General features: G+C 47.6%; 1 protein-coding gene across 1 annotated transcript in view; it reads left to right on the top strand.

Moving 5' to 3' along the window:
• Positions 1 to 19,893, top strand: part of MLH1 (mutL homolog 1) — a 53,940-nt gene that overhangs the window by 32,972 nt on the left and 1,075 nt on the right. The window contains exons 10-18 of the mRNA XM_036738564.1: positions 6,333 to 6,426; positions 7,347 to 7,500; positions 8,071 to 8,414; positions 11,628 to 11,764; positions 13,998 to 14,106; positions 16,694 to 16,757; positions 17,734 to 17,898; positions 18,555 to 18,647; positions 19,236 to 19,349. Coding sequence (XP_036594459.1) covers positions 6,333 to 6,426; positions 7,347 to 7,500; positions 8,071 to 8,414; positions 11,628 to 11,764; positions 13,998 to 14,106; positions 16,694 to 16,757; positions 17,734 to 17,898; positions 18,555 to 18,647; positions 19,236 to 19,349 — 1,274 coding nt within the window. The remainder of the gene's footprint in view (positions 1 to 6,332; positions 6,427 to 7,346; positions 7,501 to 8,070; positions 8,415 to 11,627; positions 11,765 to 13,997; positions 14,107 to 16,693; positions 16,758 to 17,733; positions 17,899 to 18,554; positions 18,648 to 19,235; positions 19,350 to 19,893) is intronic.

The following is a 19,893-nucleotide window of genomic DNA, read 5'->3' as shown; positions in this document are numbered from 1 at the left end:
AGGGAAACTTTTTAGTAGTTTGCATGCATTTCTACACATGTTCTAAACCCAGATTAAATAGCAAACCTAATTACAATCAGATTTCCTATTAAAGTGTCACAAGATAGCTCATAAGTCACTACTCTTCACTAACATAACTGTTTGTACTGAAATCCTGTTCCTTGAAACAGAGACAAAAGGGGTTCCTGACTAACCTCGCGGCTGAATAGATTCACATCTTTGTTTCTCAGGCTTTTTGACCTTTGTCTAATTACACTCCTATCATTCTGAGAGAATGAGATACTTCATGAGTTGAATCTTATACATATAGCAAGTTCAAGCGCTAATTTAACTCTTGCCATGGGATGACCACGGGATAACAACAAATTCAGATCAGGATGGCAAGCTCTTTCCCACTTGAACCCTATTACAGTAATTGCCTTAGTATTAACCTAATAACAAATAAATCCAGTATTGCTAAGGTAAACCTCCACTGTTTGTATGCCCCAATAATAGAAATATATGAGTTATGAAGCAGGGACATGGTTATAATGGCATCAGAACTGGTCCTCAAGGCCTTCACCACTATAAGTATCCTAGAGTATGAAACCGGGTGGACAGAGTTCTTGTATGAGAAAATGAATTAAGAAGAACACAGCCTCAGCTTTCCCAAGGTAACCTCCCTACCTTATTCTCGGGCACAGCTATTTACTAGCCTTAGATCTCAGATGTTGCTTCCATTGAGCAGCTGACTGACATTTTTCTGAAGGCACCCATTTGTGGATGGTCCAAGGACACAACAAACCTAAGAATGAAATTCAGAAAAGAATATTCAGGGTCCCACAGAAGCTTTCTTCTCAAACAGTCTCACTGATCACAGGAGGTCTGGACACAATTGTTGTCAATGTCATTGAACTACTGCAGTAAATTACCTTACAAATAAAATTTATCAGTCCTTCTAAAAATCACACAAAAGTCTTTTACAAAAGTTTTTTTTTTTACTTAAACATTCCTTCCTAACATTATTTTCCTTAAAAACAGTTTAGAATTTATCCTGATGTTAAAAGGATAATCACTAAACTTCCATGTAAATTTCTAAAATGACAGATATCTCTCTCATTCAACCTTAAAGCAAAACGAAATTTTTAGAATTGGAATTTATCAAGACTGAGTTAGTGTAAAATGTCTTTTAAGTAACATAAATCCCAAAAGTACTATAACAGAATGAATTGCTAATTACCACAAAATTAACCTAGGTGTACCATTTTTCTCTAGTCAAAAAGTATTTAAAATGGGGAGGAGATTCAATTTTTCTAAGCCCAAAAAAATATACAATTAAGCTAGCTTTATCACAATAACAAAGTTTACCATGCCTTTAAAAATTTACTCAGTATCTTTTTCTTCCTTTTGTCTTTATATCACTAGAAATCAAGAAAAATAATTACATTCTGGAATCCCACATAGATAGTGAACATGTGATAGTTCACCTAAATCCCTAGAAAAGCAACACAGGCCAATTGCTGTAAACCTCCAAATGAACATATGTACATATATATATATATGTGTGTGTGTGTGTGTGTGTGTGTGTGTGTGTGTGTGTGTGTGTGTATTATATATTTATATCCTCAGATGAAGCAGGCTTAAAATTCCTCTCCCCGCCCCCATTTTGTGCACAATTCCCATTTACTCAGTAGGGATTCCATAACACAGAAAACTCTTGTACAGAGTTGATAAGAATTTATGACTAGATGGTTCTAAGAATCCTTCTAAGTTTACGAAGGAGGTTTTACAAGGTCTTTTCTTTGTACAATTACCAATTTTCCCTTTAAAATACCTGTGTAAATACTTGATAGGTTTTAACACTATGACGATACCTCCAAATAACCCAGTTAACAATCTCACAATTTTCATAAATGATAGCCAAATAATTTTAGTTGAACTTTCTTCTTAATGTAGGTAAAACTGAAAGTTTAAGTTCTTAAATTACAGTACTTCAGAATATTGCAGCACCTGGCCAGCCAGGCTGATAGAGTGACCTAACAGCTTCTTAACCCATTCATTCTTTTTTTTTCTTAAACAGTACAGTTCTAAATCTAGCGACAGCTAGATCATAAGAGAAATTGCTGATAGTTCACCAGATTACACAATATAAGAGAACTTAGAAACAAAGCAAGAGCCTAAACAGTATCATATATTTGGAACTTTGAAACAAAACCCATCACCAGTCAGGTGGCCTGAATTCAGGTGAATGCGTTGGCGTTATATACTGATCACATTTAAAAAACCCCTATCAAGTTATCAAGTATGAAGCAGTTATTTAAAGAGATAATAAAAACAGTTACCATTCAGATCGCATTTGCCCTATGCCAAGCGCTGTTAAGCACTTTACAATCTTGTGATCCTCACAGTAACACTGGGAGCTGGGACACGGGGGCTGTTACTATAGGCCTTTCTTGGGGCCATTCAGCTAATCAGTCCCTTAATGCCAAATAGCAAATACTTTTTTGTGTTAGATTGTAATTTACCATGATAATCCTGACAGGAGAGCACGCTCAGATCAGGTTCTTCGCTCCTTTAGGACAGATTTTAGCTTAAATCAAATCCAGATTTATAGTCACTAATGGTAACATTTTAGTTTCTAAGGCCCAATACCCTTAGCACTTTAAAAGAAAAAGGATGATTATCCATAAATTAATCTTTCCTTTTTTTTAGGGACACAGTGACAATTCCCAGCTCCCTGTAACTCCTCTATTTCTTCAAGCCTTCAAGACCTGGAATCCCCCGCCTCCTTTACCTTTGAGACTTATCAAATAAAGAGCCGCCTGGAGCATTCCAGCTCCCCGTTCCCATCCTTTGGGAACTCTGAGTCACATATACTAGGAAATCCATATAAAGTTTTGCAGACAGTTTGAATTCCACCTGTTAGCAGGGCAGCTCAAAATAACTGCTGCTGTTAAGCCTGGGCAGAGACCCAAGGAGGTGGATTTCACACCGGCACCGTGGCCAGTCTCTCCAGGCAGAAACCTTCAAGAGTTTTCACAGAAGGAGATAGATAGTTGGATCAAGTAATAAATAAGTGAACAATACAAGTTAACACTTCAGATTTTATGGAACGATCAAATCAGAGTAGCCAGCATCTTTGCTGTAGCCGGTATTTATGCAGTGTTCAATTTAATAAAGCCTTCCTGCATATTTATGCTGAAAGGTGGATGGGCATGATGAATCAGATGATTCTCTAACCTTACTCTTAGACTATCGCTGCCTAAAGAGTGGCTTCTAAAACTCTTTTCCTTTGCAGTTTTCTGGTTCTTAATAGAAGTCAAATCACTATGCTAAGCATGGGGCTAGATCCTGAAATCTTGCAGTATTGACACCCTAACTCATTTATTAATCTGCTACTGGTTTTTGGGTTTTTTTGACAAATTAGTCTTTTAGCAAATCTTTTAACCCCAAAGAATTAAAGAATCCACATTTCTAACAATATTTTTAATACAATAAATTATTGAATTAAATGTTAGGTATTATTTTTATACACCTTACAAATCACATAACCAGGGTAACTTGACTGGAAACCACACAGCGGACAGGCTTCCTAATATAGTGTAATGATCATAACACTGAACATCTGGATCTGTTTTCTAAACAGTGTCATAAAGAAGCTTAATTTATGATTTTAATGATTTAGTATTAGATTTCACGCAAAGGCTGTTAATTCCAAGCATTTATTTCCATTATGGGATTCACTGTTTCCAGCTAATGTACTGCAGAAGATTTCACAAGTGGTAGTATAGAACATATTTTAATCATAATAAGTTCTGTCACACTTAGGAGCAAGTTTTTATCAGATGCCTCCTCCCCCAGAGTAGAAACTGCCAAGTGGAACAAGAGGGACTTTGAACATGTGGTGACTCCTAAAATATTACTTACCCGAAGCTTGACAGGAACATTGCTTCAAATTCCAAATCAGAAGTCATCCTCACGCTCCTTTTTGTCCTGCTGCTCTTCACCTTTTAGAGTCTGGAGAGAGCTAACGCTGAATAATTTACAGATCAAGAGAGCTGTATTTCTCTCATGATTTTCACCAGCGTTACTTATAAAAACAGCTCTTGCCATGTTAATATACATTTTAAACAAATTACCGAAATCCTAATTATTGATATAAAAGCCTTGAGCGAAGTGTTTTAAAAGCCAGAATACTTATTTTTGCAGTTTTAAACACATTGCCCTGATGTCAGATATATTGGGGGTGGGGGGGGCAAAGACAGTTCTCTAGATTTAACTGAAACATAATCCAAGTGGCTTTAAGTTACTCTTTAATTAACCTCACTTGAGATGATGGGCAGTTTGGTCAGAGATATTGTCAGCTTGGAGCTGCAGTTAAAGTCCCAGCAAAGAAAAACTAACTTGGCATTTTTACTCAGAGAGAAATCCCTTCTCTGATTGCACCTGCCAAACTATAAACTCCCACAGAACATACAGAAATCAGTGTTGAGATGAAGAGCTGCTTGCTTGGGAGAACTCTCCGCCCTGCCTTTTCACTTACCTGTCTGGCCACACACACACACACAGACACACACACACACACACACAAAATCCCACATTGAGCCTAATTCCTTCAACACACTTCTGCCTGAAAACCTTCTGGGGCAGAATTGTAACCTAATTTGCTCTCCAGGATGTTATAGTTTTTATAAGAGTTGGCAGGTACTCTCATAGCTTGCTTATTTCATCTTAATGAAATCTCGGGCCACTCCCACTTATTCTTTAAAACTAATAAGAGGACTGGAATGGCCAGGCTTCCAATCCTAAAGTGGATCCCCAGATTCCTCAGGTAGCTCCCCACATCTCTGCTCAAACTCCCAAAACTCAATTAAAAAATTGGACTTCTTTTCAGAGCCATCTTGGGCAGAGGCTTTCGTTTGCAGGCCCTGTGTCCCTGTGAGCCTGTTCAAGAGGATACCAAGCGGGTGAAAGTGAAAATTAAAGTCCGAAAGGTTAAAAAGAGCTAGATAGACACAAAACAGATAAAGTTACTTAGATAAAATTTACTTACAGGTAAAAGGGAGAGTCAGATCACAGCCAGAGTCTTAACTGAGACCTCTACTTGTGGAGAGCTCTCCCCTGGCCCAATAGAGGGGAGTTTTTTGTTAAGAATCTAGAGTGCAAGCCTCCGATCCCTTCATGGTTAGCCATAACTGATGATTAAAAAGGTTCAAGAGACATAGTTTCTGGGTAATTTAATCATTTTATTAATAAGGCCAGCACATTATTAATAAAAGGGTGGTCATTTGGCCACCTCCTTTAGACCAAAGACAATCATGGCAGGCTCTGGGCCTATATGTGATCTTGGAAGAGGAGTAACAGTGAACTCTGGTTAACACACTGGGAGGTGAGGGGCTGAGAGGAAATCAGCCAGTCTTCTGTCTGTGGCTGGATCACCCCCAGCCTTGGGCTGTCTAGACAAAAGGATCTGTCTCCACCCAAGTTTGATTGAATTAGAATTCACCTGAGACTAGGGATTCCTTGTAAGGTTGGGTCGGGTTGGGTGGAGTAGTTTAGCTCCACCTTCAGAGACTGAGGTCTTGAAAATAGAAAAGAAAGGGGGAACTCTGAGTCTCCCCAAATGCTTAGTTATTAGTAATCACTTTTCTCCCCTCTCTTGGCAGAGATGGTCATGGGAGTGAAAGTAGGGATGTCCAATTGGCTGATGTTTGGCTGAACTACTTTTTTAAAAACATTGTGCCTTATTCTTTGCTGTGAACACCAGCTTTTGGGGAGCAGTGAGGAATGTACTCAGAGAGAAGTAAATTATTATTATTATTTTTTTTAAAGAAGAGGGCCACAGTTAACTCTTTAGGATGGTGGGTTTGTAGTGTTTGGAGTTGAATGGGACCTTAGCAGTCATGGAGTACAGGCTGAGAGGGGCCTTAGATAGTGATTTGCTCCACATGCTTCAGGTTTGAAGGCACAGAGCCGAGATTGGAACCCAAATCTTCTGAATCCTAGAGCCCCAAGTGCCACCAAGCATGCTGCCTCTGCTTTGGGGACACCCAGTGTGGAAAAGGAGGGGAGGCTGTGGCCGAGGACAGGTCTGGCACAAGGCCATGGCAGATGGTCACTAGAAGCATTTGGATGGGAAGTAGACCATTTTGGGGGGTGGCCTGTGGGCCGGAGACAGCCTGTTGGGCACAGCTGACCGCTCTAGGAGGCTGAGCCAGAAAGGGGTAGTGTTAATGGAGCAAGGCCTCCAGGGCCATGGGCCTGAGCAGAGGGGATTAGCCGCCTGATTTGGCCGGAGGTGTTGGGCTCCATGGTCTAGCACAAGCTGGACAAGCCCGTGTCCTGTTTTCCAGACCGACTAGTCGAATCCACTGCGTTGAAGAAGGCCGTGGAGAGCGTGTACGCGGCCTATCTGCCCAAGAACACACACCCATTTCTTTACCTAAGGTAAGCGGAGTGTCCATCCGGTACATCCATTCCTTCTGCTGATGAGCTCATGGAGCGGAGAGGCGGGGCTGAGGCAGCTCCCTGGTCGGGTCTGTTGGGGTGGCCACCCAGAAGCCCGCTTTCCTCAGCCAGGACCTGGCAGATATGGCAGTCAAGGTCCTTGTCCTAGGCCAAAGGCCGCCCTGTGCTTGTGACTCCGAGATGGCGTCCTTAGTGTTCCATATCAGCCAACACCCTGTGGCAGGGGGCTCCTTTAAAATGAAGTCTCACCTTTGTTTCTGGCTCTGGGGAGCAACAGGTGAGCCCCACATGGACAAATGTTCCCATTTGTTCCTGAGGAAGGAGGGTCAGACTGATGGGGGAATGTAGAGGGGAGTCTGGTCCCCTCCTCCTTGGCCCAAGACAGAAAGCAGGCTGGACACAGAGTCTAAGGAGCCAGGCTTGGACCCTGGTTCTGTTCCTCATGCCTGTAGGGCATTGGACAAGTCACTGCCTCCTGACGCTGAGCCTTGGGCTCAGGGACCACTGAGGCCACCTGAGCTCCAGATGGACACCCTGATGATTGTGGCTCAGTCAGGGTGTACTGTGGCCTTGGCTGAGCCCTCTGAGCAAGGCCCAGCTTGCAGCCCAGGAGTCAGGAGCCTCAGAGCCATCCTAGCTGTGTGACCATGGGCCAGTCCCCTCACCTTGGCCTGCCTTGGTTTCCTCTCCTAAAATGGGGACAATAATAACGCCTCCCTCCCAGGGTGGCTGCAAGGCTCAGACGAGATCCTGCTTGACATTGCTTTGCCAACCTGAAATCTAGAGGTGAATACTGGCTCTTGCCGTGGTTGCTGGAGGCCCAGCATGATCAGAGCTGGGTCCAGACCCTGGGGTGGGGGGCTGCACTTCATCTCTGCCCTGTCCCCTTCCTTCCTCAGCCTGGAAATCGCCCCCCAGAATGTGGATGTCAACGTGCACCCCACCAAGCACGAGGTGCACTTCCTCCACGAGGACAGCATCCTGGAGCGCGTGCAGCAGCACATTGAGGGCCAGCTCCTAGGTGCCAACTCCTCACGCACCTACTTCACACAGGTGAGTGAACCTGGGGGCGTGGGGGAGTCGAAACCCCTGCCCATGGGGCCCTGACCCCCACACCACACTGGGCAGACTAATAACAAGCTCAGGGTCCCCTCCTGTCATGCATTGTGGTCAACCACAGAACTCCTCAACCTTCATCTATTCCTCAGGATCCCTGGGAACTGAGTGTGGGGAGCAGAGACCCTGCCCTGCCCACAGTGCTTGTTGGGGACCCTCCCAAAGGAGGGCACCCTCAGGCTAAGCCCAAGAGCACCCCTAGGAGCGTCCTGCCCCATCCTGGAGGATCCAGCTGGCTGGCAGGCCAGGAATTTCACCTTCCTCATTTGCAAGAGGGGGACATTGGTAGTGGCTGCCGTACCCCTGCTGCAGAAACAAAACCCAGGTGTTACCTCCAAAAGTATCTGAAATGATCTGGAATAAAACCTCCTGAAGCAGAAAAGCTTCTCCACTTTCTGGCTTGGCTCTTTGTTGCTGCCCCGATACACGCTCACTTGGGAAAATCTAGACCGAGCTCCACCCTGCACCCCCTAATTCCGTACTTTCCCCCTCCTCTTTCCCATTCAGACTCTGCTGCCGGGAGTTGCTGGCCCGGTGACCGAGGGGCTGAAATCCACTCCTGGGGCCTCAGCATCAACCCAGGGAGCGAGCGACAAGGTCTACGCCCATCAGATGGTCCGCACAGATTCCCGCGAGCAGAAGCTCGATGCTTTTCTGCAGCCTGTGAGCAGACCCTCAGCTGGGCACCCCCCTGCCCCGAGCCCCGAACGCCAGCCAGCGGCCACAGCCGACCAGCCTGATGAGGAAATGGAGGAGCTGCCAGAGAGCCCCCAGCCAGCCGCAGAAGTGACGGGGCCACCAGAAGATCCAAAGAAAGGGGACAGGCGGCCCCCTGAAATGGATGGTCAAAGGTAAGGCCCTTCAGGGAGATGGTCAGCTCTAAGGGTCACTACATCATGGGTTTGGAGCCTGAACCCCCTCGTTTATAGATGAGGAAACAGAGGGCACCTCATTTGGCCAGCTGTTCAGGTGGTCAGTCAGTGAGTGATGATTGTGTGTTTAATTTGTTATTTTTATAAACATATTCAGTAATAGTCAAGTGAAGGGGGAGGAAGGTATGAGAAGACCGGAAAGGTAGGAGGGGGCTGGGTTATAAAGGGCTTTGAACGCCAAGCAGAGGATTTTGTCTTTGATCCTGGAGGGTATAAGGAGCCATTGGAGTTTATCGAGTGTATGTGTGTGGGAAGGTGACACAATCATACCTGTGCTTTAGAAAAATACTTTGGTGGCTGAATGGAGGAGATACTGGGCAGACCCCCACCCCTATGGCATTAATCCAGCCCTGCAGGAATGGGGGCCTGCCCCAGGGTAGGGGTGGTGTTCAGGACAGAAGGGATGCTGCTGAGATGCAATGGACAGGCCTGGCGCCACGTTGGATCTGGGGTTGAGAGGGAGGGAGGAGGCCAGCATGGCTCCTGGGGGACTGGGAGGAGGGTGTTTTCCTTGAGAGAAATTGGGTTTTTTTCCACGTTATCCGCCTTTTTTGTATTGTCTGCAGAGCACTAAACATAAAAGAATAGTAGCAAAACTATTCTTTGGTTTTTACACATTTTTTTTATACTTTTCAGCATTCACGTCCATAAAGTTTTAAATTTTCTCTGCCTCCCTCCCCTGTCCCCAAGATGGCGTGCAGTCTGATAGAGGCTCCACATACACATTCTTATTAAACATTTTCATGTTAGTGGCATTTTATAGAAGAACTAGAATGAATGGGAGGAACCATGAGAAAGAAAAAACGAACCAAAAAAAGAGCCAACAGTCTGCTCGGATCTGCACTCAGGCTCCGTGGTTCTTTGTCGGGATGTGCACGGCATTCTCCGTCAAGATCTCTTGGAGTTGTCTTAGAACCTTGCATTGCTGAGAAGAGCCAAGTCTGTCATAGCGGATCATCGCACAGTGTGGCTCTGGCAATGTGCAGTGATCTCCTGGCTCTGCCCCCCTCACTCAGCATCAGCTCATAGAAGTCTTTCTGGGTTATTACGAAGTCTGCCTGCTCCTCATTTCTTATAACACAGTAGTATTCTATTACATTCACATACCACAACCTGTTCAGCCGTTCCCCAACTGATGGGCATCCCTTCAATTTCCAGTTCTTGGCCGCCACAAAAAGAGCTGCTATAAATATTTCGTACTTGCGGGTCCTTTTCCCCCTCGTGTGATCTCTTTGGGATACAGCCCTAGAAGTGGCATTGCTGGGTCAAAGGCTACTTACTGTTGGTTTTTTTTAAAAAGTCCCACACACGGTGTTGTGCCCCCCTCCTTCTTCATCACTTTGTTTAGGGGCTTCCCAAACTTCCTTAGAATTATTCCTATCTCTTGTTTTGGTTGTTTCAGTGCCCTCAGAGTCCTCTGAGAGCTTTAGGACCAAGTGCCTTCATTTGGACTCCTGGGGCCAAGGCTTAGGCCCCTGTTGGTCTGTCAATACTCCTGCCCACAGCAGAAAGGCTCCAGCTCCCTTCCCGTCCTCCCAACATTGAGTGGACTGGGGGGGTATTAGTTTGGGGGTTTTGGCTATATTTTGCCAATTTGATATTTACAAGGTAGAATCTGACCTTTTTTGTTTTTTTTTATTTAACCTGAGCATGTTTTCTTGCAATTAACAATTTTTATTTCTTTCTTCAAAAAAATTTCCCCCTATTTGATATTTTTGGAAATGTTTAGCCTTTTCTTCTACATTCTCAAATGTATTTGCCAGATGCGTTCCTCTGGTGATTTTCTATATTCTTTATTTTCCATCTCGGTAATTTGGTGTTTTTCCTTTTTTATTTGATTGACAAATTTTGTCCTTGTTTTTCTTGGTCATTTATTCAAAAAACTCTTAACTTTTGTTTATCATATTTATGTGTTTATATGTTCTTAGTTTTGTTAACATTGGCATTCAGTGCCATAAGGTGCCTCAAAGGGCAGCCTGTGCCCAACCCTTGCCAGGGTTTGGTCACTGTCATGGGATCACCTCGGATGTAGTGTTCCTAAAGTTTCTTCATTCCCTTCTTGACCTCAGACATTAGTTTGTAGGATCACTGGACCAGAGCAGGAGCAGGGACCTAGGAATCAGCCCTTGCCTCCGATCTGCCCATTCTACAGACAGGGAAACCTCTCAGTTACCTCTCATGACTGTGCACCCAATGTCTGACTCAATGGGTCAGTTTACTCAAAACATTGTGATTTGCAGGGGAAAACACTTTGCTTGTTTAGACCAGTGATTTTGTTGTTCTGGTGAGCTCCTTGTGAGGCAGCCGGGCAGCTAGCCCCTTTGCCTTTGCCTTCTTGAGGGTGTGGCCTCGGGGAGCATACAGGGCTGGGTCAGGCCTTGCTAGGGCTGAGATCAGCTCTCTCGCTGCAGTTCCATGGGATCTCCAGTGTGATCTGTAAATGGGGAATTTCTCCTTTTTAATGTTTTTGTGTATGTTACCTGTATGCTCGAAAAAATAATTTTTTTTTGCTTTTTTCATTAGTTCTTACATATCAGATCTGATTTTTAAAAAGTATTCTGTGTTCCTCTAATTTTTAATATTTATCTTTTGGTTGGATTTATAATATTCTTAATGGTGAGGCATTAAAGTCTTGGACAATTATTAGATTTTTGTTTACTTTAAGTCTACAAGGTTTTCTTTTTAAAATTACATTACAAAATTGTTCATTTAATATATATATGTATATAAAGCCTTGATAAGTTTTCATTTTGCATATTAGTTTTAGATGTCATATTTCTTTTTCTCTTTCTAATTTAAATCATCAGTGCTGTTCTGACTTTTCATGAGTTAGCATGAGGGTGTGGATAGGGGTGTGGGGCAGTGTCCGAATGTACATGGTCAAGGTTTGGGGAATGTGGGGCTGAGTGGGCTGGCATAGTGGAGAGAAAGCCAGATGGCGCATCCTCAGGTTCTAATCTTGGCGCTGTGACTCACCTGGGAAATGAGGGGACTGCGGGTGGCACACAGGGAGGCCCCTTTTTTCTCAGTAACCAGTGAAAACATTTGCCTTGCAGCGAGCTCGGTGCATCCGTAAGAGCAGGCCAGCGACCTGCGTGTTCCCTTTCTTTATTCTCTGCTTGTTTCCTGCAGGAAGAGGCCAAGGGACGATTCGGATGTTGAAATGCCACCAGAGGACATGACGGCGGCCTGCTGCCCGAGGAGGCGGGTGGTCAAGCTCACCAGCGTGTTGACTCTGCAAGAAGAGATCAGCGAGAAAGGCCATGAAGGTGTGTCCGCTCCCCCATCCTGGGGGACTGAGAGGGCACATTGCCTGAGACTTTTAAAGGGAAGTACAAAATGGGGATCAAAGCAGCCTTCCCGTTGCAGAGTTGTGAGGGTCAAATGAGCACATAGTAGGAGGGGGCAGGGAATCTTCTAGTCCCTGCTTCCCACGCTCCCACAGTCCTCGCTGGGTGGCCACTTGAGTCCCTTTCACTCCCTGAGCTGCCATTGGTTCCATGCTGAGTCCTGCCCCGCCCTGTCCTGTGCTTGTAATGGCAGAGTCTTGGAAGGAAATTGGGGTCCAAGCCTGGAGCCAGAGCATGAGCCAGAGCCAGGACGCCTCCTAGCAGCCCAAGGTCATTCACAAGCCTTCTCAACCCAGAGTCCAGGTGGCCCTTGGGCACCTGGGTCATGTCCCTCTTCTAGGGGAGCCTCAGTTTAGGGGGAAAAAAAGAATGGGCAGGAAATAGAATGGCTCCTTCCCTAAGAGGAGGTTCCTCCAGAGTGCACGTCCGAAGCCATTTCAACAATCCGGCTAGCAGCTGCTGTGGGGGGTGTAAAATCAACAACAGCCAGCTCAGAGAATGTTGCCAAAGCCCACGTTCTTTTGATCTGCTTTACTGAGGAAAGCAACATTAAGGGGTTAACAGGCTTACTTTAATCCAGCATACAAATACCATTCACTCAGTTCAGGGGGAAAAGCCAGCACCCTAAACTTCAGAGCAAGATACAAACAAATTACAAACATCAACAGACAGACCAAATACAATTCATAGCTACCAACATCTAGGTTCAGCCCGGGAGCTCATAACAAGGGCTGGCCCAGAGTCATGTGCACCACAACTGCTGTGGGTCAGAGCTCTGAAAAAGAGAAAGCCAACCCCTGGTTTTATACCTTTTTCAGGGTCAAGGGTGAATCACACATGGGACTCATCCGCGTGACCTAAAATCATCACAAAGAGGCGACTTAAACCCACGTGGTCTAAGAGCCTCTGATGTCCCAAACATGACGCTCAAACCCACGTGGTCTAAGAGCCTCTGATGTCCCAAACATGACGCTCAAACCCACGTAAACTAGGCCCTCCCCTGAGGCAAGGAGGTCACCAAGGACTCCCGATCTAATCAAGGAAACAACGCGAGACTTTTCAAGGGTACTAGGTTGAACTGAGTGCTAAGAGCCCAGGCCTGCGCTGGCTGGCCTCCTCCGAGTCTGGCCACTGACCCGCAGCGTTGACTTTGGAGCACAGTGGTTCAGTCTTGTCTTCTGTGAAAGGAAAAGAGGAGCGACGGCAGACTTACAGATGTGGGGGCGTTTTTCAGGCAGGAAAAAAAAATAAGTTCTTGGGGGGGGGCAGAGAGGGAGGGGAGCCCGAGGCCAAGTTTTTGTTGTTCAGTCATGTGGTTGTGTCTGCAGCGCATCATTTGGTCAGGCAATCAGAGGTTAAGTGACTTGTCCAGGATCACACAGATAGTAAGCATCTGAGGCTGGGTTTGAACTCAGGTCTTCCTGACTGTAGGCTGCACACTATCCACTGAGCCACCAGCTGCTTCAAGGCAAAGTTAGGGGACCCTTTAAGTCACTCGAGGTGTTCACAGAATCACATCATCTCAATTTGAAGGGACCCAAAGGTCATGAAGAGGAGATCCGCCCCAAGCAGCCCTTCCATCTGCAGGGACTGCAGCCCCTTGGATCCCAAGGGACGGGACCCCCCAGAGTCTTCCTCTTTCTCTCCCCACACCCTGGTCCTCCAAGTTTCGGGGTAAAACAGTAGATTTTAGAGCTTTCCTTTCATGTCCAGACCCCTCCACGTGGTGGAGGTAGGAACAAGTCCAGTAACCAAGGAGAAAAATAACTGATGTATGAAGACATCCCCAGCCCTTGCTTAGACCAGCTCTGCCAGGGACATGTTGTGGCCCAGGGACCTTCTCTGTGGGCACACTGTGCCGGGAAGCAGGGCCTGAGACAGGCTTGGCAGGCCCGCCCCCTGCGTCCCTGCCTGGGGGGCCTGGTTGGGACAGCGTATTTCAGCCTCAGGTTTCCTTCATCAGATTACATGTTGTGACTCTGGGCAGGGCTCCATCCAGGCCATGGACTTGAGCACCCTGATGGCCCAAGGGGCTCCTCCTAGCACAGTGGAGCCATGGCTTTGGGGCCATGCCTGCCTGGGCTGCTGAGGGAGGGAGGTGGGCCCTGAGGGGGCCAGGCTGGCTCCAGGTCTGATAGCATCCTCTTTTCAGCTCTGCAGGAGATGCTGCGCAACCACTCCTTTGTTGGCTGTGTGACCCCACAGTGGGCCTTAGCCCAGTACCAGACCAAGCTGTACCTTCTGAACACCACTAAACTCAGGTAACACAACCAGTAAGCTAGGAATCATGGGGTGTTGAGCTGTGGCGGGTGGTGAGTGCAAGGAAGAGCTGACACGTGGTTGGAAAAGAAGACAGGGCTCTGCCATTTTTCATGTACTGGACTACTCCCATCACCCTACTGGGTGGCCAGCCCCCAAGCATACAGCATGACACTCAGTCTTGTGGGATAGTCAGAATTTAGGAAAGGCCTTTTGGCTGTAGTTGGTAGGCCAGTTAGGAGGACTGCCCAGGGTAGGAAGAGTGGACCAGGCCCACTTGTGAGCACAGTGCCATCCTCCATGTGTTCTCAGATTTGGCAGCATGGCACCAGGTGGGGCTTCCTAAGGCTCTCTGACCCTGAAGACCCCACCAGGGAAACATGCTCCAGAGGAGAGCCTGTCCAGCGAGGTAGCTTTGAGGCTGCAGTTGTGTAGCTTCTGGGAGACTGTCCTGTCCGTTATGGTACATGGAAAATAGACTTCCCTAAAGGAGGCCTGGGCTTCTCACACACCCTGCCAGCCACTTCCAGAAGCAGCCTACATCCAGGCCTGGCCACAGGCTGCCCAGGACTTTGTCACCCGATGACCCATAGAAAGCCCCGAGTAGGCTGAGGAGCTGGTGGGGAGGCTGTGTCTCAGCTACAAGGAAAAGCACCTTTGGCATGGAAGGAGCCATTTAGACTAAATGAGCCTTCAGGGAACCCAGAAGCACCCCATTTTAAACAATGACCCTGATGTTTGTCAGTAGGTATTTAAAATAATAATTTTAGAGGATTTTACTACAAGAATTCTGCTGGTTTTGTTTGAACTGTTTGTCCAGGAATGAGGATGATAATGGCTAGGCTAACATTTCTGGCCACCTGCTGTGGGCCGGACACTGTGCTGAGCCTATGGGTGGCCTGCTTTGGAAAGCTTTGTCATCAGTCTCCACCAAACTGGAGAGGACATGCTTGGCTGCGTCTGGAGAGGGCCCATGGGCTTCTCAGACCAGGGCAGCAGAGGGCTGCTGGGGCCCCACCTGAAGCCACGCTGGGCCCTGTAACAACAATGTGGCTTGCCACTACTGTGCGCACAGAAGGGCTGCCAGCACAGGTTCTTTGATATGCTTTTCTAAGGAAAGCAACTTTATGGGGTTAACAGTCCCACTTTAATTCAACATACAAATACCATTCACTTAGTTCAGGGGGAAAAGCCGGCACCCTGAACTTCAGAGAGGGTACAGACAGAAATTAGAAGCAGAGACAACATAGAGCAAATCACACAAGCCAGTCTATCCACAGCAGTACATGGTTACCAGAGAAGCACCAACACCTGGGTTATCAAAGTGGGGGGGGGGGGCTGTTTCAACGGTGTGCCCAGAGTCTTGTCACCAACACTTTTTCAATGAGTGTGCCCCCAAAGGCAAACCGCCAGCCTCAGAGCTCTTACACCCATTGAGGCCCCCGAGGGTGGGGCCAACTTAGCGTTTAGGGTGAGGGAAAGGTCTTCAGTCACTAGCACCATATGGTATCAGTGACTCCTGATTGCCTTAGTGCTGAGAAACACTCCAAGACAAACAGAGCCCACTCTACCTGGCCCGTTCAAACAAAGGCCAGACTCCTCAAAGGCACCTGATGGCTTGAGCATCCCAAAAGAGGAGACAGTAAAAAGTCGTGCCTTGATTACCGTTCCAGTCCTCTCCTCCCTGAGTTCAGTGGGTGTGGGAAGGGATTGGCCGTGACTCTGCTACTCGGAACACTTGGGCACCGCCTCCAGAGGCCTGGAAAGGGCTGTGGATCCCTTGTGCGCAGCTTCTGCCATGGGTCCGTGGACTGAGGCGTGGGCTCTGAGAGTCCAAGCCAAGGCATAGCGAAGCAGGGCCCCGCACTGCACCACCCACCTTGCTTGTCACTGGCCTGAGACACAAGGACACGCTTGGCCCCGTGGACATGACACAGGCTCTCCCGTGTGCACGTATCACAGTGGATCCTTCAAGAGGCAGAGGAAAGTCAGCTCAGGGACCTTTGGAAGAGCCCTGCTGGGGGCCAGGCACTGCGCCAAGCGCTTCGCAAAGACAATCTCGTTGGATCCTCACAGCAACTTGGGGAGGTTGAGGCTGGCATTGTCTCTGTTTGAGGCAGACAGAGGGTGACTTGCCCAGGCATGCAGCTGTTAGGCTTCTGAGGCAAGATTTGAACTCAGGTTGTCCTGGCTCCGGGCCTGGCACACTGTGCACTGTGTCACCCGCTGCCTTGATGGGAGAAAATTAAGTCTTTATTTTCACTAAACTTAAGTATTTCTTTCAATTAAAGGCCTAATTTTGGGAAGGGGTCCATGGGCTTTACAAGATTGCCAAAGGGATCCACCTGTGTCAAGGAAAAGGGTAAGGCCCAGCCCCAGCCTTCAAGAAGCAGAGTGGGACAGCAAAGAAACAGAACCAGATAGTTTTGGTGAAGTGGGAACTCCCGGGTGAGGGCAGTGCCTTCACCAATCCCAGGCAGCCTCTTAGCGAGCAGTCTCTAGGGCTGGGGGCCGGCTCTCACCCCCCAGCACAGGTGTCATTGTCGTGCTCAGCTCACCTTTCCCTGAACACTTCTCTTCTCTTTTCAGTGAAGAACTCTTCTACCAGATACTCATCTATGACTTTGCCAACTTTGGGATGCTGAGATTATCAGTAAGGCCCTTCCTTGTTGGAAATTTCTCTTTTGACTCAGTGAAATTCAACAAATGTCCCTTTGATTTGGGGAGCAAACCACTGTGTGTATTTTCTCTGTTTTGTCCCTGTGCATTCCCTGGTATGCACCTAGGCTGGCTACTTCCAAGGATCATAGCAGCAGTATTAAACATGACAATATGGAAACCTTAAGAACTCTATGGAGTCCTTAAGACCAAAAAGAAAGAGAGGGAACAGTGGGTTCCGTCCTCCTCGTGAAAACTGTGCAGTTTTGCATTAATTCTACCAGACACTGATGGAGCAAGTGTGGACCCTCCAGCCAGTGCTCAGTCATCGGGGCAGGGAGCTTTAGGGACGGCCTGCGTGAACACTTGCACGCTCGTCCTCCACCAGCCCCTTCACCAGAGCTGCCAACTGGTGATGAATCAGCTTAGTCTTACCCCAACTTCCTGTGACCAAACGGGACAGAGATCACAGAGGATGAGATGACATGAAACTAAAAAAGGTTTTGCACAGACAGAACCAGTGTAGGTAACATTAAAAGGAAACTCTTTAACTGGGAGGAAAAACGTCCTTGTACCAAGTTTTTATCATAAGACTAAGATTTACTCTTAAGGTACACATTGAAACCCATCGGAATAAGAGTCATTCGCCCGCTGACAGATAGTCAAAGGATAGGAACTGGTAGTTGTCCAAGGTCTCAACAGTCATATTTAAGCGTGCCCCACCCCCCAGTAGAGGAGGTTCCCCCTCCCATGCATGCAATGAACAGAGGTGTCTGTGGGAGAGAATTGTCATTTTGGTGGGGGTGGAGCCTGCCTCCTCTTGACTCTGCTCCCTCAGATGGAGGCGCCGCTTCCCTGTTAGGGCTAGGGCAGCAGGCATCACTGCTGACCACACTTGGACAGTCCAGTCCACTCCACCTGGTGATGACGTCGTCCTGTTTTTGCTCTTCTTCCCCTGTGTGCCTCGCTAGGAGCCAGCACCCCTATACGACCTGGCCATGCTTGCCTTGGACCATCCGGAAAGCGGCTGGACGGAGGAAGATGGCCCCAAAGAGGGACTCGCAGAATACATCGTCGAATTTCTGAAGAAGAAGGCCGAGATGCTCGCAGACTATTTCTCCCTGGAAATCGATGAGGTGCGGCCATTTGCCCCTTGTGTTCTTGGACATGAGGGGATGTTTTTACACAGAGGACTTAAACAGAACCTGAAATGAGAATCTTCCTCATTGGCCTTTCCAAACGACATAGCCAGCAAGGTTCCTTTCATTGTGGCTGGGCTCCACTGGGGTGGGAGGAGGCCCCAGAGAGAGAGAACATGGCACCCGTGCCCAGCTTCCCTGTAGCAGACTACCAGGTCGAAGGAAGGGCCCCTGAAGCCCCCAGAGGAAGGAGGCTTAGGGTGGGTACCCCGCAGGCCTTGGCCCCTCTTCCCTCTGGCCTCTGTGGCTTATCTGGAGGAGCGATTTCTGTGTTTTAGTTGGGGATGGATAAAGAAGGCAGACAGGGGACATCAGGCCAGAAGCATCACCAAATGCCCCGTGGATCTCATCTCAGCAGCCCTCTTTCCCCATGCCTAGAATAGGCCTGTTAGAGAAGCACATCCTTTCATTACAAAATGTGACCATTCCCTAAGCCAGGACTGAAGAAATCATGCAGAACAGGAATCTTGGCACCGGTTCCTGAACCAAGCCCCAGAGCCCCGTTCTGAGGGTCCTCTCCTTGCAGGGATGAGGCAGAGGGTGTATCCTTTGGTTTTGATGGGATTTTTTTTACTTCTATGTCTCCCTGGCAGGAAGGAAACCTGATCGGATTGCCTCTTCTGATTGACAACTATGTCCCCCCATTAGAGGGGCTTCCCATGTTCGTGCTTCGGTTGGCTACCGAGGTAAGTGGCTGTTCTTTCGGCCCTCAGGCTGAGTAAATGCCAGATCCAGGCAGGGAGAGGAAGTGGAGAGGAAAGCCTCCTGAGGTGGCCCTAGGAGGAATTAGGCCCATCCTGGGAGGAAAGAGCAGCAGGGACCCCAGAGGGGCGGCCCCCAGAGTCCTGCCCTGGAAGAATAAATGCTGAGTGCAGAAGCCTCCTCCAGGAGGATCTCTACGAGGTGGCCACTGGACACAGCCCACCTTCCTTCCTTTTATTAGTCAGAGGTGATACCATGAAGTTTGTGGTTAGGGATGGTCTGAGAACTATGGTGGGCTGGGCATGTGGCCAGAGCTAGGGAGGCCGCTGCATTGGGCCGGGAGGCCAAGGAAAGGCCTGGGCTGGGCAGGCTCAGATCTGAGTCCCTAACGAAATCCTGGATCTGCTGGAGGGTTAGGGTAGAATTGCTGGTTAGGGCTGGAGTTCCCAGCTGCCCCAGCAGCAACTTTCACTGTCCTGAATGAGTTTGGAGCCACTTTGAACTCACACAATGATGTGTTGATCCAGTCCTCAATGATTTTCAATTAGTTTCTCTCTGTGTCTCTCTAACAGGTAAACTGGGATGAAGAAAAGGAATGTTTTCAAAGCCTCAGTAAAGAGTGCGCCATGTTTTACTCCATCAGGAAGCAGTATGTAGTGGAGGAGTCCACTCTCCCTGGCCAAGAGGTCAGTGATCCCTCCCTTGACTCCAAAGGGACCTGGTGCCTCTGCTCTGTGTGTAATGCGCAAGAATCTGGGGCTTTTTCCTTAACTTCAGCTCTTCTGGTGATTCTAACTATAACTTCTGGACATTTTAGCCTCAGTGAACCTGACCTTTTAGAGTGAGAAATGGGGGTTGAGTTTATGGGGCTTCTTAGAACTTCTTAGAGCTTCTTAGAGCCTTTCCGCACTCGCAAAACTGCTCCATGTACATGTCGCGTCTGTGGGCCGAGGGTCATTCTTAGAATTCATCCAGGCCCCGGGAAAGCAGCAGTAACCAGCCATAGGAGGCCAGGCGGGTAAGACACACCTGTGGCTTAGGGCCAGAAAGTGGACTGAATTTGGGGACAAAGGCAGCTTGAGTATGACAAGTTGGATGCCAAATTAGATTTTGCTCTTTCTTCCCCAATCTTACTGGTCTGGTTTCAATACAATCGAGAGAAAGTCCAGTCTACATGGTCATGATGCTTCCCAGGGAAGGAAGCATCACAGGTGTTGCTGCATGATGACA

This window comes from Trichosurus vulpecula, chromosome 9 (assembly GCF_011100635.1).
Source record: "Trichosurus vulpecula isolate mTriVul1 chromosome 9, mTriVul1.pri, whole genome shotgun sequence".
NCBI lineage: Eukaryota > Metazoa > Chordata > Mammalia > Diprotodontia > Phalangeridae > Trichosurus > Trichosurus vulpecula.
The sequence above is the reverse complement of the archived record's forward strand: the minus strand, read 5'-3'. Positions and strand labels throughout refer to the sequence as shown.